The following is a 17,651-nucleotide window of genomic DNA, read 5'->3' as shown; positions in this document are numbered from 1 at the left end:
GTCGTGTACGTTTAGAATGTTACGCTCAAGTTTCAAGAATACACATTTTGGCAGATCCTTGCAGACCCTCGTGTACAGCAAGCAAATGGGTGCTTTTTTAGGTTGATCTCTTTTGAGGAGAAAACAATTAAGACATCCATCCACTTTCAGTATGAATGACATGGTAGCTAGAACATTAGAGGAAAATGCCACAATTTAGAAAGCACGCAATGCTTGAAGATAACAATAACGTTAATGACCTTTGCTTTTTAAATCTCCACTGATGTTACACTGTAATTGCCTTGCTCTTTTCTTCAAATCCTAGAGACACTGGAATATCATTAAGGAGATTGAGAGAGGGATTAACCAGATTGGCAAAATCTTTTGACTAGAACCAGTGGATTACTCTCTACTGTATATCCTGAGCACTCTATTACATAAGGCTTTCTGCTTAGTGATGGCTCATGATACTGCAAAGGAGGCACATTATACACTGACTCAACATAAAACAACCCCTAGCCTTTCTTTTTATACAGCTCTGTTAAATAGCATCACAGTTCTTCATATTCTTTGAAATGGTAAAGAAAATGTGATGAAAAATAACTTTTTATCATCAGTGTGGGTAATGGTAGATGCAGGAATATGGGCTAGTGTTAGCAGTGATGTGGAACGAGATAAATGTTTTAAAGTATCATCAGTTTCTTTATTTTGTATATTTTATATTATACTTTAATAGCATTAGTACAGCAAGTACACAACTCCTGCAGCAGTGTTAAAATGGATCAAACAACAAGATAACAGTGAAATATCTTATGCCAATGGTTGATTGTTAAAATTAATTTTTCTTTTGAAAATGTATTTTTGTTGTTTGTATTTTCTGAATGTGATTGTAAAAGTTTGATATTGCATATCTAATAAGGGACATTTGAGCTATGGGAAAGGAAAACAGTAGGATTTTTGGGTTTTTTTGAAGGGAAGGGAGGAAATTCATATGGAAATGGTTGGTAACATCATTGCACAGCAGAATTTTAGTTTTGGCATCCATTTAATTGAAAGGTGGATGAGGCAGGTGTTAGAAACAATAATATTAAAATATTTAATGTATTTTAATTTCCCAAGTTTATAGTTTGATAAAAAAAATTTGAAGGTATGATGTACAGTAATCTCTTTTGTTACAAGCTTAATTTTTGCCTTTAGCCAGCAGCATATCACCCTGCAACTCACAACTGGCAACCCACTGAAGCTAAGCAGGTGTGAGCCTGGTCAGTACCTGGATGGGAGACCTCCTGGGGAAAAACTAAGGTTGCTGCTGGAAGAGGTGTTAGTGGGACCAGCAGGGGGTGCTCACCCTGTGGTCCATGTGGGTCCTAATGCCCCAGTATAGTGACGGGGACACTATACTGTAAACAGGCACCGTCCTTCGGATGAGACGTAAAACCGAGGTCCTGACTTTCTGTGGTCATTTAAAATCCCAGGGCGTTTCTCGAAAAGAGTAGGGGTGTAACCCCGTCGTCCTGGCCAAATTCCCCATTGGCCCTTACCAATCATGGCCTCCTAATAATCCCCATCTATGAATTGGCTTCATTACTCTCTGCCCTCCTCCCCACTGATAGCTGATGTGTGGTGAGCGTTCTGGCGCACTATGGCTGCCGTCGCATCATCCAGGTGGATGCTGCACATTGGTGGTGGTGGAGGGGAGTCCCCATTACCTGTAAAGCGCTTTGAGTGGAGTGTCCAGAAAAAGCGCTATATAAGTGTAAGCAATTATTATTATTATAAGGTGAAAGCTTGAATAATGGAAATTAAAATCCCATTACTTCCAATTTTATAATCTGTGATTGGTTCCAGAACTAAAAGCTGTTGCCTCAGACACAAAGACTTCACCTTAATACACCACAGAACAGTACCTACTGTGAGTATGAAAACAATAGCATTCATGGTTAGTCATGTTATTCAAATAGTAATCAGCCAACGCATAAACAGTACAGTAGGTAGGAAAGCAATAATGCTTTTCTCTTTTCTGGCATAGCACAGTCATTACATTGTTACAGTCATTTAGCAAATGTATAAACATTAGGTACTGTCCTGTAGCGTATACACCTGATGCACACAAGTCTTTATTACTAAAAGTTAAAATGTAATTTAAAAAGTAAATTCCCTTATCCGAGAAGATGTAGAAAATGAAGAATCTTGGCAATGCTTTGCAAGAGCCCAGCTTGTAAGAGTAAAGTAAAATCGATCAATTTTCTAAATGTTTTATCCAATACAAGGTTGCAGAGGAGCCTCTCCCAGCAAGCAGTGGTCATAAGGAAGGATGCTGCCCATCGCAGGGAACACACACTGACCCAAACACATAAACACTCGCACGTACAGAACTTGTAGAAATATAGTTAAAGCTAGAACTGGGAGAAGTGCAAGAAATTTCACATGTATAAGTTTTCATAGTCTTGTAATTGGAAAAAAAACATTTACAGTAGCTGTAATCATAACATCGTTTTTTTTTCCATTATATATTGATTATTTTTGCTTGTTTGTTTAGAGTTTTGAAAAGTTTTTACAAATTTGGAAAGCCTCCCTTTTTCATCCTACGACTGGTGCAAGAAATCAGTAGTCCATATTATTCTTGTCCTATTTCATTGGTCTTTAGATTACTTTTTTAGCGTGTGCAGCTGGTTTAAATATCAGCTTTATTAGGTTGACGGTATCTGTAGTTTATCGTTGTTGATTGTGGTGGAAGGTATTTATATATTACATAAGTACTAAAAGGATCCGGGCTGGTCTACATCTAGATTAGTTTCTGAGCAAGTCTCTGGATATTTCAGTATTCTGTAAAGTACACAAGCAAAGCAGCTTAGAAGGATGGGGTTTATTTTTTTGATGTATTTTGATGATCATTGTGTTCCACTCCATTCCTGACAGTCAAGTTTACTAGTTTTTATTTCACTCTAAACACTTAATCTGTAAGTACAGATGGATTGGACTTTTTATGGCACCAAACGTGGAACATTTGGAACTTCAAGCTGTTTACTCTGCAATTAAAAAAAATTCTTATGTCAATATTAATGTAACTTCATGTATAATAATATTACATTGACAGAATTTGAATTTAGATTTTTAAAGGGTGGTTTTGAAGTGCATAAGGTAGCAGCTTTTCCTTATGTTTAAAGTCTTGTAATTTATTTTTGCCATTTGTATTGAGAAGGCTATGACTTCATATTTGAGAGAACATATTATAAAAAATAAATGTGATTGATCCATAAATCATGAGCTTACTATATCTCTTCTTACTGCTATGATTTGTTTAAGGAATTCTGTAACTTAATAATTAAGAAATGGCTCTGTTTTTTGTTCCCCTATCAGCAATGGTAAAAGCAAAAATAAATTTACCTAGGTTACCCTTTCAAAGCGAGCTCAAAATTTTTGGCTGAAGGAAAATAAATGCAAATGAAGTAAATGCTTTGTGTTTAGTATGGACTAATGATTGTTTGTCATGTTTTGTATAGTCCAAGTAGTTCCATACAAGACCGCATTTTTTAAATTCCAGCAGTAGTACCGTACTATTCCTGTAGGGGGTATCCGTGCACGGTTATCATGCTGTACTCGTCCAAGTTACAGAGAGTGAGATGTGGGAAGATAGCAAACAGTAGTGAAATGTAAAAAAATATTCCTTTCTAGAACATGCATTGCCTTTGGAAGTCATGACACATACAAATACTGGGGTTTAAATCAAAGGGAATGTTTTTTTTTTGCTGTCTGTCACTTTAAGTAGAAACAGTTATGTTATGATAAACAGCAACTGGAATGATTTCCAAGATTGTTAGTGTCAATAACAACATATAAACACCCTGTTTTACTTTACAAATGTTTGGGTAAGAACATGGCTTTCCAAGGTTCTGTTTTTGAGTGCTAGGGTGTTTTATTAAACACTAATTTCACATTTAACTACTGTATGCTTCATGAATGAATATTTATTTCATTTAAGTCATAAATTGTTGCAGATTGTATCTTAATTTACCCATACAATTTCTAAAAGAAAGTTCTCTAGCTGTGTGATATGAATACCTGCTATATATACTATATAGGATTAGGCAAATTATTAGTTCAGTGAGCAATTTTATTATTGAAGGCTTTTGCATATACTGTAGTGCATGGTTTTTCTTTTCAACAGGACATGGTAAACCCTGGACCAGGCAGTATGTTGCGATAAAGACCAGTTACCTCTAATACTACAGTAGTTGACTGTAAGCTGATAAAACTCTACACATTGGTTTGTGTGTGTGTGTCCTTTCCTTAGTGTTATTGTTTTTAAATTCATTGTCTGCATTGACATGTGATGCAAGTTCACCCAAGGCACCTAATTATTAACAATTGATACATAACTACAAGGACTAAAAAAGACAGTCAGCTGTGTTCCTTTTTTTCCCCAAAGTATTTTTGATTCACTTAAGGAATTTTCCAGTGAGAGGTAAGATGTGTTCTTTAGGTCCAGTGCAGTACTAGATAGTACTTTGGGTGGCTCATAGTCGTATAAGCTTTATAACACTGGGTTTTTAAATGACTTTACAAATAATACATATTTTACTTTTCTTCATTGAAATATTGACAGAATTAAGAAAAGAGTATTCCATGCATTTATTTCACTCAGGTTGAAGTAATGCATCCTTTTTTTTTGCTGGACTTAAAATCTAAGCCTTTTTATGATTTTTCTCTGGGCAGAATTCTGCAGCAGTTTTTTTGTGCTTATCAAAAACAGCTTCTAACTCCTGTCTCTAGAGAGAGTTACAGTAACTGTAAGCAACAGGACTTTAAAATCAGTTCTATCACAAAATGGAATGATAATAGAATATTTATCAGAACTGTGCGGCTGTCAGTTTCTATATGCTGCAAGGTTGAGTGGTCATGACCTTCTGTGTTCTGAGAGTGAAACTTAGGAAAGTTGCTTTTTGTGTTTGGCAGATGTGGAAGTGTCTCTTCTACTGCCAGAACATGTTAGAGATTCATTGTCTGCTTTTTTCCCATCTAGACTAAGAACTATGTTTCTGTTTTCATTTGTCTTGGTAGTTGTCTGTTTATGCATTTTTGAGTGTCTTCTTTTCTGATCTTTGTCATCTGTTATTTTTTCTGTAAATCTGTTACATTTTTGTAATATACTTTGCATATATTTCCTTTTCGTACCACATGTTCCGAAGTATTTCAGAGTTTCTCTTGAACCGAGTGAGCAGGGAATATCAAAGAATGAAAATATTCTGGGAGGAAGACATGTTTCATTGACATTCAGGAACTTTGCAAGTTAACAGCATACAAAAAAGGAATATTGGTCTTTATGTGGAGATATACCAAGCTTTTCTTTTTTAAAGAAAACTTGCTTTTTGTATGCTTTAACATAAGAAGGTTATGTTCTCTCTTATCTTGCTCAGTGTGTCACACCCTCTTCCACATGTTTTCTCTCAAACTCAGGCGTGGTTTTGTTTTGTAAAAATTCAAGAAAGTTTGCTTTTCTTAAGTGACAAGTAAAACCTGCACATTACTTTTTCTAAAGTGCAAGTGCATTTAAAAAAAGTCTAGGCAATTTTAAAACTCATCTTAAAGACTACATTCCTGCTTGCTTGTAATTTGGAAGCGTTTCATCTTCAGAATGTAATCCTAAAATGTAGAGTACATCACTTCTGATTTAAAAAAAAGCTGTGTAGCTGATTTTCCTTCCCTAAATGGTCTGAGAAAAAATACCATGTAGGATTAAATCAATTGAACTTCCTTATCTCCGGACAAGATATCAACTACTGTCTCTGTTCTGCGTAGGGAAGGAAATAATTGCCATTTTATAAAATATTAAATTCAGCTTGATTTCAAAGTTTTGAGTCCCTGACTACATATCCATACTTTTGGTGTAATAATGTAGTGTAATGTACTCTGAAGAGTTTTATCCCTTCAGAAAAGAGTCCCATGAGCAAATGGGTTGTTGTGAAAACTGAGGGAGACCTTTTCATATGAAGTATAAGAAAACACAACACTGCATCAGGGTTACAGACATTACCTTAAAGCCGTGTTCAGATGAGTAATATGTATGGGAGTGATTGGACATACTGTTTTGTTTATTATTGTTTCTGGACCTGTAAGTAAATAATTGTTGGTAGCATTGTAGTGGTACCAGCAGCCTAGTAAATAAACAATACTTTCTGTGTACATCACCAAAGAAAATTGTTTTCCACAAAATGCCATATTAACGTATCTTAAAGTATGTTAATTAGTTTGTTCATCTTGAATGTGATCTGAGGTAATGAATTCAGAAGTGAACCTTTACAGATCTGTATATACAGTACCAATATACAGGCCACTGCAATGGCAGTTAAAATCGTTGTAAGAAATCATGCATTTTCATAAGGTGTAAAACTCCATAAGATGGTTTGTTCTTAAGTAGTATGGTTTTTGAAACAGCAATTGCTGTTAAAACATTAATGTACAATCAAATATGGTACTATTCAGTAAAACAGTATTCTTTCCCCTAGTGTATACAACAGAGTATGTGCCTGTACAGCAGTGTGCATTAGTTAGGTAAATTGATCATTGCCACATTATACTTCATGCAGTCTTACCCACACCCTCCCTCACTTTGCCACAGTGAAATGAAAGTTTAATTTGAAAAGGAAGGGGGTACATTTGAAATCTTCGAACTGCAAATCCAGGTAGCAGGCCCACTGGTTATTTCCTGATCTGCACCAGACTGCAGGTTCACTTGCTTATGCGGAGCTTAAATCTTCATGCTTGCAGCCGCCCGAGGTTTTGGTATTGATGTGCAGATGGCGTAGAGCTACAGTGGAGCCATTTTAATGGGCTTTGGGGATTTTCATTTACCCCGTGAAACGGTTTTCAGTTTCCCAAGAAATGCAATACCCCAAGTTCCCTTGAAAAAGTTGCGCAATTTGTGGCTGTATATTATCTAAGATTAAACTAAATGAATAAATTCATCTTTTCCAAACTTTTCTTTAGCAGCTAGGCTTACGTGTTTGAGAAAATTAGTTTGTGAAAGGTCAAGCATTATTATATATGGAATTCAGGGTAAATAATCCTGTGTTTATGGCTAGTGTCAAGAGTTATACAGTAGGTGGCTGTGTACTGGGGCAAGGGTCATCTAAAGCTCTTGCATATCTGTGGAAAAGCTGTTACATGTGGTTTTGACATCAGAGCATAGCAGTCTTTGAACCCTGTGTGTTCTTCTGACACAGAGCAGCTGTCACAATCATGCAGAAAACACCACCATAGCAAAACTGTCTTTACACATCATCAGAAAGGAATTCTAAACTAGTTAAAATCATGGCTTTCTGTTTCACTTTTCGTTTTTAAATGTGTAATAATGACTTACTACAGGTATTTTGCTTAACAATTTGTTCGGTGCTGTTAAAGCTTTAAATCTGAACTGCATAGAAGAATTTGGATGACTATCTTTAAACAAGGGTTGATTCATTCTAGAGGAAGTTAAGATCTCTTGAACTTTTCTCTCATGTTCTGTGTGGACTTCACATCCTTCTTTTGAACAGAACTTTGTTGCACATCCATACTGTAAATTGGTTGGGTGAGGGCATTTTTATGGTCTGTTTTATAAGACTACAGTACAAAATCCATCTTATTTCCTATATCAGGATATCAACATTATGTGAAGCCCAAATCCATTTGATCTTTAGGAATTGTAATGCTGCATGCTATTGTAAATATATAAGCTCACACCTTAGTACGTTTTGTAATATGAGCCTCTCAATTGAGAAGATATAATCTGCAAACTTTTATGCAAAACTCCTAGAGAGCTCCACCTCTTCTCCAATTTAGGTAGGATTTGTACCAATTTGTGTGAAATTCAGATCTTGGCAGTACAGCACTAGAATGATAGCCTACGTACTATAAGCCTTGAGCCTCATGGTTTGTGATGAGAACCTCTGTATGGAAATAATCTTATGATGTCCTTTCTGTATATTGTCATAATTCATTTTGCAATGTCATTTGAAGGTTACCACCTTGTGCTTTTTTGTAGTTCAACCGCATATAGTCATAATAGTCTTTTTTGAAAAGTTCACTTTTCCAGTATTTTATATAACTAATAGGGTTCTGTTTGATTAACTGATTTGATGTTGGTTTCATTCTGTAGTTATTCATTATTTCATTGGAAAAAAGTTTATAATTAACTTTAACCCACTGCAGCCTTCTGCAAAACAAGATATCAGATATTAATTGATCTGTAAATTGCTCTTTGATATAAATTTCCAGTTGGACAACATTAAAAGCTGACAAAATGCACCCTAGATCATATTCTGCATTTTTCCTAATGCTTTGAAATAAGCTGAGTGAGGATAACTGCTTCATCTTCTGTACTGCACCTTGTTTGTAAGTAATTTGATAAGCATCAAGTTTACTATTTACTTCATTTACTGCCTGCAATTAAGAACCAGAATCCTCTCCAATGACTTCAGCAAAACTGTCTTTAGAGTAACTAGTCTACAATCATTGTGTTCTTAGGGAGGGGTATAATATGGGAGGTTTTCCATATTACAGGAAAACCTGTGTCCACAGACATCTGAAAAATTGGTTGCCGCACTGGAGCTTAAGCTCTGCCAAAAAATCTAAAACTACAGTAAATGCACTTATTATCGAGACCCACTTGCCTTGCAACATTTCTGCACAGAAAATTATTCATAAATGGATCTACATTATTAATTACCCTTCTGAACAGTTTAGTGAAATTGAGTTTGATAATGTTAGAGGCATCCACTGAGGAACTGGAACCAAATCAAATAGCATTTGACTTTTGTTAGTATCCAAGACTTCAAGATTTTTACAGTTTGTCACATTATTCAGTCCCTCTGTCCCCTAAAGAAAGACTTTACTAAAGCCCACCCCAACCCCAGAAAAAAATACCATTTAGGTTAGAATTTTAATGACTCATCACCTATCAAATCTCGCAAGACACTATCTGGTGTCTGTTCATATAATTTGTTTATTGAATTTTTTTTTCCATAGTAGCGTTTCTCAGGCTTTTTTGGGAGAATTTAAGGTGGTGTCAGTGACTGGAACAGATTAAAGGAGCTGGAATTTACATTTGTTACATGGCAGCAGCTGCAACCTGGTTATTGCAGCAGAAAAGGGGCAGAGTCCACTGTGGGGAGGAGGGAGAGGGAGAGAGGGAGGGGGATTGGAAAGCAAAGCAAAGCAATCCGCACTCTTTAGGCTGTCATTTTTTTGGGATTGACGAGCTCTATCATTCTCGCGAGCGTCCACTAAATTAAGGGGAGAATCCGGCTGAATCTGAAGAGCTTTGTGGAAGTTAACTGCTCCTCATCTGACTCACTGGTGACTTTGAACTGAACCACAGGGGATTCGCCGGAACCAATGGTTGTGGTTAAGGAAAAAGGTAAAGTATCATGGCAGGTTAGAGATGTTCCCATTAACTGCATCGAGGTTGGATTTTACAGCCACTGCATACTTGTAGATTAACCTGAGGTTACTTTTGGGTGTCTGGACTGAGAATGGATGGGCGACTTTAGGGTACTCTTCGATTCATGCTGGGCAAATGTAAGCAGTGAAATAGGATTTACTGCATGTTGTCATTGGCTGTCTGTACTCGCATATTCAGACGTCCATAGAAACGGAATATAAATACATACTTACTGTGGGAATTTTTTATGACAATTCAGGGCTTTATACCCCCTGCAATTAATCTTCTCTGTTAAATCGTTTTCCTTTTAAAGGAAGGAGAGAGGCTGTTCTGAATTTATGCCTTGTAAATGTTTACATTTTTGCCGTGTGGTGAAAAAAACTGAAAAAGCCCTTTAATGTGATTTGCTTTAGCAGACCCAGTTTGTATTGAAATGAAAACCCCATTTGGCAATCCCACCTCAATTATTTGGAGTGTAAATTATTTTGGAGAATTTCTGTAATTCTTCTTGTATATTCACGGGAGCTGTCTAAAACCACTGTGCTTTGCACAGTTTCGTGAGTGATGGTTCTAATGGTGCAGTACACTCACGTTAGCCTCCAATGGGTCTGTTTTCATGATTAATTACAGTCATGGTTTGTAAGCTTATCATACCAATTACAGCACAATGAAATATCCTGTACAATTACTGTTCTGTTCACTCTGCATGTTAATATTTGTCCTTAACTATTTGGTATGGCCTCAAAATAGATAGAATGCTCTAAAGGTGAAAGATCCTGTCCTTGCTTTAAGTTTAGCTTTTTTAGAATCTGTGTTATGACATTGTATTATTGTAATTGACTATAGAGCATTCAATTGTTATATAAAACAACACATTGGGTATTAGCCATTTAATAGTTTTACTTTATGACTGTGCTAAGATTTACAATTGCTTTGTGTGATAGCAGCACAAATTCTTGTGTTACAGTTTACAGAAGTAAATGGAAGCACAACAGTGGTTCTTGGTGAGATAACATTTGGCAAAGACCATACATTCAGGTTGTTTTAAAAATAGCATAAGCGTACGGAAAACATAATCAACTGCAAAATTAGCCTCCAATTGTAACCATGGTAACCCATTAAAAGGGATATTCCAGTGTTTTTTTTAGACTTTAGGTCCTGTTCATTTAAATCGTATTATCCCACTGTGCAATTCTTGAACATATGAGTTAATTAAAAAATGTAATGATATTGAGTCTTTGCTAGACTTTGTGGGTTGCCTATTTTATAAACCTTTTGCTTTTTAAAGACTGTACTGTTAAAAGCTGAAAGTTCAATGATTTAACCCCTCTCATTCCTCTGCATTAATCATCCAGGTTTACTCAAAGGAAACAAAGGAATATAAAAACAAATAAAGGATGGTTTATTGCACTCAGGCTATAAAATATGACTAATGCTTTTGTGAATAAAAAAAAGAATGGATATCTATTTCCAGGAAACAAGTAATAAGAAAAGGAAGACTAACTTGAAAAATGGCTGAAATATTTTCTTAATGAGTACTCATAGAAGAATGTGGTTCCAGTACATTAATCTCTGCTTACATGGCGACCAGTAGATTTGAGGATTTTAGAACTCTTAAAAGTGTACTTGGTCTGTGCCACCTTGTTTTAATTCTCTTTTTTTGTATTTTTGAAACGGGGAGTTTTTTTTTTGCTCTGAATTGCCTCTAGAGATTTGTAACTGCCTCCACTTCAGCAAACACACTCCTTGCCTTTCTGAGTGGCCTGAGCCATTCTCATTTTATGAAGTAGTTTAAAGGTTTTTTGATTATGCATGGTTAGGAGACTTGTGAATCTCAACAGACATATCAATGTGGCACTCTAGCCTTTGTGAGATGTGGTAATTGTTGCCAGCTATTCTCCACAGTTCACGAAAATTTATATAATGAAAAGGTTTGAGTGAGGAGCTTTTGAGTGAGGAGATTTTAATTTTGTACAATAAACTAGTATTCTAGAAAATGGATATGGTGTTTTATCTGAGAAACATTGAAAAGATTATGGCCCTGGAGCAAGAAACATGTACAGTAAGAGGTTTAAGGGCCAATGTTGAATAAAGCAAGCTTACAATGCACACTATACAGTACTAAATAAGAAATTCATGTTGAGCCTAGTTTTTTGAAAGAACCAATAGTTTAGGCTGTTGTGTTGTGTTTAAAGGGGAACTGCAACACTATTTTTAAATATCGGGGTTAGAAAGAATCAGCACTGATAAGTGCATTTCAAGAATTGCATCACGTCACAATTCGTGGGAACTCTCACTCTCACCCATGGCGAGACCAGGGGTTGGCGACAATATGGCAACTATACAGTATAGTACTTTCACGAAGTTCACGACTTTGTGCTTAATTTTCTACACTGTCAAAGCATTTATTTTGTTACCAAGATGTAGTAACCAGCCTGAGAAATTGGAACTGCAGTTCCCGCTTTAACAATTCAGTAACTCTCAAAGTGAAAATAAGGTCTCCTCTTCATCTGTGGAAACTGTTTGTTCAGATTACACCTGATTCCTCATTTCCTGTTGTTTGAAATTAAATTAAAAAACTACTGTTGAGAAGCCCTCAGTTTACTTTTTTCATACAGAACTTTCAACTCTTACGTTGTTGTGTAAATACAAGATAGTTCTACAAGACAGATGTTTTAGCTTTATTGTAAAACACATTTGCATAAAGCTTTCAATGCTCTTGAGCATTCGTCTTCTCTTAAGGGTGATATTCCTTACTTAGGTTTCAGTAATACTGAAGTAAAATTACTTACAGTACACTTCTGTTTGTCTGTTCTGCAATTGGCTTGATTATTTCCCACATTGGACATATCTCAAAGGCTAATTAAAACACGCTCTTGTGTGCTGCTGCCTGGCTTTGGGTTTACTGAAAGCTTACAGTGAACCGGATTTCTGCTTAATAGCTTTGTACCACTGATCTGAGGATTATTACTGTTTTAGAATCTCTGCAGGGGCTCGTAAGCTAAGGATGAGCTGGCAGCACAAGTCTTTGAACTAGTGAAAACCCAGAGACCTGAAGGTGGTGCTCCTCATTACAGTGGACGGAGGTCTCACCCAGGGGGTTTTACAAGACCTACATGAGAAATCATGTAAAGGGAGGCATACTGCGTGGTTAGTGCATTCCTGCTGCATCTGTTTTCAAGGAGAGACCCTCATTAGAAGAACCAAGGGCAAGTTTTTCTTGAGGATCAGAAAATTTGACTTGAGGAAGCTTGTAATATACTGCACATTGGGTTGGTACAACAAACTTACAATTAAATGAAGGCCCTTTAGCAGAATTTGCATGGGTAATGTTCTCTTAAGATGATTATTGTATTTTTTGTGTTCTTGCAAATTCTGTTTCTGTCTCTTCACCCTCTAGGCTGGTAGTAGTGTCAGTCTAAATACTGTACATTCGTTTCCTGTCTTGGACTGGACTGTTACTGTTTCTTAATTTTAACCAATCTTTCTTAGGATTGTAGTACATTTAATATATTACAGTATGTAAAGCATTCCATGCAGGCTTGCTTTCACACCAAAAGTTATAGGTTACTGCTGCAGTCAACAAAAATGTTATCATTTTGATAAAGGAAATTATGTTGCATAAATTAATACTCCCTCCACATGCAGTTAGGTTATGCATATTTACACTACGTAATCAGAAAACTTATGATATTGGTTGTATTTTTCCTTCCTGTTATTATTTTGTATTACCATTCAATACGTTTGCATGCACATTATTATAATTTAGTTTGATTCAGAGAATTCTGGTCACTCACGTAAAAATTATTTTCATTATTATTTTTAAAAACAGCTGTATTCAATCATTGCATAAAATGCGAACCATTCCAAACATTTGGGCAAAAGGAGGTATTCTTGTTGGTCTGGAATTCTGTTTTGTTCATGTACAGTCCCAGTGCTAAAGATAAATGATCCTGTAGGTTTTGTTCCGTAAGTGTTCTCACTTAGATAGTGATTTTTTACTAATTAGCTTCTGATGTATGCTATACATGACTGGGAGATGTCATAGTGTATTGTGCCATTTTAGATTGGCTCATGGAGCCAAGGAGTAAACTCTAAATGATTTTGGGAGGTGAAAAGAAACACAGAGTGCCCAGTAAAAACCCACAAAATATTTAGGAAAACATGCCAACAACATCAAAGGCCAGGATCCAGCTCTGGAGCTGTGAGGCACCAGCACAATCTTCCTTGTCCCCATACTGCCCGTTTTAACTACTGTAAGTCTCAGGGTGTGGGGCTTTGGATTTAAGTAAAGACCACATTTTCTTGTTTAAATGAATGCATATTCTTTATCAACCTGGATTTGTAAGGCTAATATCCTGTACAGTCCAGTCTTGTAACTATTTTGTTTGTGCTGGTGTACATTTCTTAAAGTCCATTTTTGTGTATCAGGCCAATCAAACATTACTGCTACAACATAGTATTTGGTATATCTCACACAGGCTTGCTTTATTGTTGATTCTTGTAAGAGCTGCACCTTAACAACTAGCCTGAAGGAAGAGAGGAAGAAAAGACGGTTGCCTAGAATACCTGCTGTTAGCCATTTCCTCAGATGCATTAGAAAGTGCATCTAAAATGGGAAGAAACATAGTCTGTGTCATCCTTTTCTTAATGGTGTACTGTGCTCCCATGAATAATTGAGTGTAAGTCTGTTTCAGTGGTTCATTTAAGCTGTTGGAGGAAACAGACTGTGATCAGACAGTCCAATTCAAATTAGAGCTGAACTGTTTTCTAAAGATATTGATGAGCTGTGATGTGAAGGCCTGTGGACCTTGTGCATGCAAGCCTGGGGGATGGTGGGCTGTCAGCAGACAAGGACTCTGCTTTTCTCTTGTGTATTTTTTTTTGTTTTGAAGAGCTTGAGAATGACTTGATGTTCTTAAGAGCAACGCTGGGCAGCTACATTCCTCTCTTAAGTGGATTACAATTGAAGTCTGTCATCTATTACCTAAGCAGTCTACCCATGCCAAAGAAAAAGCCATTTGGCCCGCCTCCGTTGTGCAAACTAAAGTGCTGATTTAAATAAAAATATTACAGTAGTGTAAAAAATTAATGTGTTGTTTTAAGATAGAGAGCTTCTATAAGAAGATAAACAAATCTACTTGTAAAAATAAAAAGAACATGTTCATTTGTGAGGTGGGTTATGGGCCCTGAAATTACCTCCATGTCAGTATTCCATCACAACAGTACACCAATTTACACTCATATTCCCCAACTTCTGTTGTAATCAACATAAACAAACTTCTGTTATTTTTCCATTTTATTATCCATGTCAGTTTCTTATAAACCATATTCTTAATTTCCAGACAGAACGCACTTGCCACATTTATACTGCATTAGAGTCAATAGCTGCAATATACAGTATATGCTAAGTGTATCTTAAAAAACTGACCTTGAAGATTTAAGGGTTTCTCTTTTTATGATCATCACTGTGAATTATGGTTGAGTATTAATTAATTCTAGTTGTATCACTACACTTGGGAGAACCATTTTATGACTTCTAATTCTCTTTTACGATAGGATAATACTTTGATTTGTGAATTTTTTCTTGCATCAAAGCAGCTGTGTTTTATACACTAAACATACTAAGAATACAATTAAACATAACACACATTTACCCTGCCTATTCATTTCACTCCACTCCTACAGGAATCTGCACAACTACACCAGAACCCTATAAATATACAACCCCCCCAAATAAACTAAGCATATTTTTGGTAAACCAAAACGTTTTTTTCTCTTTAACCTCTCTCTCATACAAATAAAACAAAACATACAAACTTCCACAACATGAGAATTTTCTCTTTTTTTCTCAAATTGTTCTACTTTTTTTTAAGCAGCACATACAGTATAAAATACAAATTACCCCTTTACTTTTGCGCATAATCCACTGGTAGCACTGAAGGCACTTCCGCACAAATCGTTACTAACATATTGATTAGTTTGATTAAGGGATTCTCATTTTAAGTCTATACTGAAGTCTGAAACATATGTTTGAAGGTATGAGTTGATACACTTCATGCAGAAAAAGCAAGAGATCAGAGGAGAAACTAACAGCTACAGAAGTCTCAAATTACTCTTAAGTACCGTTCAGTTTATTTGTCATATGCACAACCGCAATGAATGCTTATTTGCATGTATGCTCCGATACAAATACATTAAGGAATCGCCAAAACACGGAACAGCAGCAACAACAACAAGTTAAATAACATCCAACTTTAAAAAACAAGTCAGACAAGCAGTGTGAGAAGAGAAAAATAAGCATATCAGTGTGTGTAGTAATGTACAGTAGGTGTAGTAATGTAGATATTATACGGTGAGCAGGTAGAAAACTCTGTTCAAGTGGTTGACCCATGATTTTATATACAGTATATCCTCAGTAGTCTGGACATCTTATCTTTTTGTTACACAGAAAGACTGCTATACCAGATGGTTATTCCATACTGCATTGCACTTTGAACTGAAATACATGGACAGATCCACATGGATAAAAAGTGGCAACTAGCCCTGCAAAGAAAGTAAGATTGCTAATTTATTTTATTATCAAAAAGTCAACGTGCCTTCCAAGTCAAATTTAACATAAATATATATTCCTAGTATGTAACAGTATGGATTATGGCTGGGGAAGGACGTTTATCATGTTCAAATCCAAAATCGATTTCTTCTGTATCTCTAGTGTCTAAAATCAAAGCACTATGCAAATAAACTTTCTACACTGTTCTGATAAGGGATCATCATTACCCATCAGAAAATGAGATGGAAACGCTGGAAAATTTAATTATGAAATGGTTTGGACCAAAGACAACACAGTAATTAGTATACAAAATGAAGAGTAGTGGTGAACTCGAAAAGGCGCTCCACAACAATTATTACATTGGACGAAAGTGTAATAACATTAACCTACTGCAATTTTCTTGGAAGAAATGTATTATACCAAAATATCAGAGAAGGGTTGATCTGTAACTGAATCATCTTTGATAATAAAATATCTGGTCGGGTTGTATTAAAAGCTTACAAAATGTAGAGGAAAGTTATCTAGCATATGTTTTTATGTATCCAAAAGCTTTGAAATAAGATGAATGAGGACATCTACTGCATCTTCTGTACTGATCTCAACTACCGTTTATAAACAAACTGATATGGATTAAGTTTACCATTTACAAATTCTTTCCAATGATTTAATCAAAACTGACATGCCTAAAATCATTGTATTTCCTAGGACAAGATTTCTTAGGGAGTGTTATATAATGGGTATTTTTACATACTACAGGAATACTGTGAGAGTCTAAAAACATCTGGATAATTGGTTGCCACATCAGAGCTAATTCTCTTGGATTAAAAAAATCAAAATAACTACACTTAATAACTGCTCTGAAATGTGCAGTTGTCTTCTGAACATTTGTACACTGAGACATATTCATACATTGATCTACTTTAATGATAACACTGTCTGAACTGTTACAGTAATTCATGTTGACTTTGATATATTAAAATATTTATCAAAGGTGTCTGTTTTATCATACCTAGTAAAGAAACATCTTCAGTTCATTTTAAAAACTCATGTTCATTATCAGTCTCATTTGGTTTCCTGAATGAAAACATTCCTGTCATTCATCTTCATGATGTCCCTTATTTTGTGAATATAAAGTCAAAGTTAGCAGACTCTGTAAAGGTCTTTAAGTGCTTAACAAAGAGACTTGTAAAAGTTTTGATAGGTTAGAATGGATGGATTTCTTTTTTTAACCTTTAGATTTTTGACGGGCAGATCTATTTGTATCTTTGGTGTGCTTTCTTCCTGATAAGAGAGAGTGGGTATTATACTATATGTGCTATGCAAAATCCCCTTAATTTTTGCTATAAAATGAAGATCTGAATACTAATACAGGTCCTAAAAGTTGATAGATATTGGAACAGTTGCTTTGGCAATGCATGTGTCCTTTTTGATAGCAGATTTGGCATTAGAACACAATTTAATACCCTATTTCAGCTCCACGGTTTACTTAATTGCTCACTGAAGGACGAAATGTCAGGCACATAATGGCAAGTTCATTCAAGCATCCCAGTTTATTTACTGGATCATCTTACTGGCTGGAATATTAGAAGATTCTTCATGGGTAAAATATTTGATGTTAGACTCCACACAGAAGGTGGCATGTGATTAAGCTTGGGTGCCCCAGGGTCTCTTTGAAAATGTATTGTATTAGTTGGGGGA

At 35.8% G+C, this 17,651-nt stretch overlaps 1 protein-coding gene across 24 annotated transcripts in view; it reads left to right on the top strand.

Annotated features, from left to right (window-relative positions):
• Positions 1-17,651, top strand: part of ablim1b (actin binding LIM protein 1b) — a 155,346-nt gene that overhangs the window by 48,044 nt on the left and 89,651 nt on the right. Inside the window, exons 1-2 of one of the 24 annotated variants that reach the window (XM_088635890.1) lie at positions 9,173-9,376; positions 15,852-15,957. The exons of 22 other annotated variants lie outside the window; for them this stretch is intronic. Coding sequence is in view for 1 of the 2 variants with exons in the window: in XM_088635883.1 (XP_088492009.1) it covers positions 9,355-9,376 (22 nt within the window). In the remaining variant the exon portion in view is untranslated. Of the gene's footprint in view, positions 1-9,168; positions 9,377-15,851; positions 15,958-17,651 lie in introns of those variants that run through there. One more of the 24 variants, XM_088635883.1, reaches the window with a different exon arrangement.

The sequence above is a fragment of the Lepisosteus platostomus genome, chromosome 6 (genome assembly GCF_059453375.1).
Source record: "Lepisosteus platostomus isolate fLepPlt1 chromosome 6, fLepPlt1.hap1, whole genome shotgun sequence".
NCBI classification, from domain to species: domain Eukaryota; kingdom Metazoa; phylum Chordata; class Actinopteri; order Semionotiformes; family Lepisosteidae; genus Lepisosteus; species Lepisosteus platostomus.
Note: the sequence above shows the minus strand (reverse complement) of the source record. Positions and strands in the feature narration are given on the sequence as shown.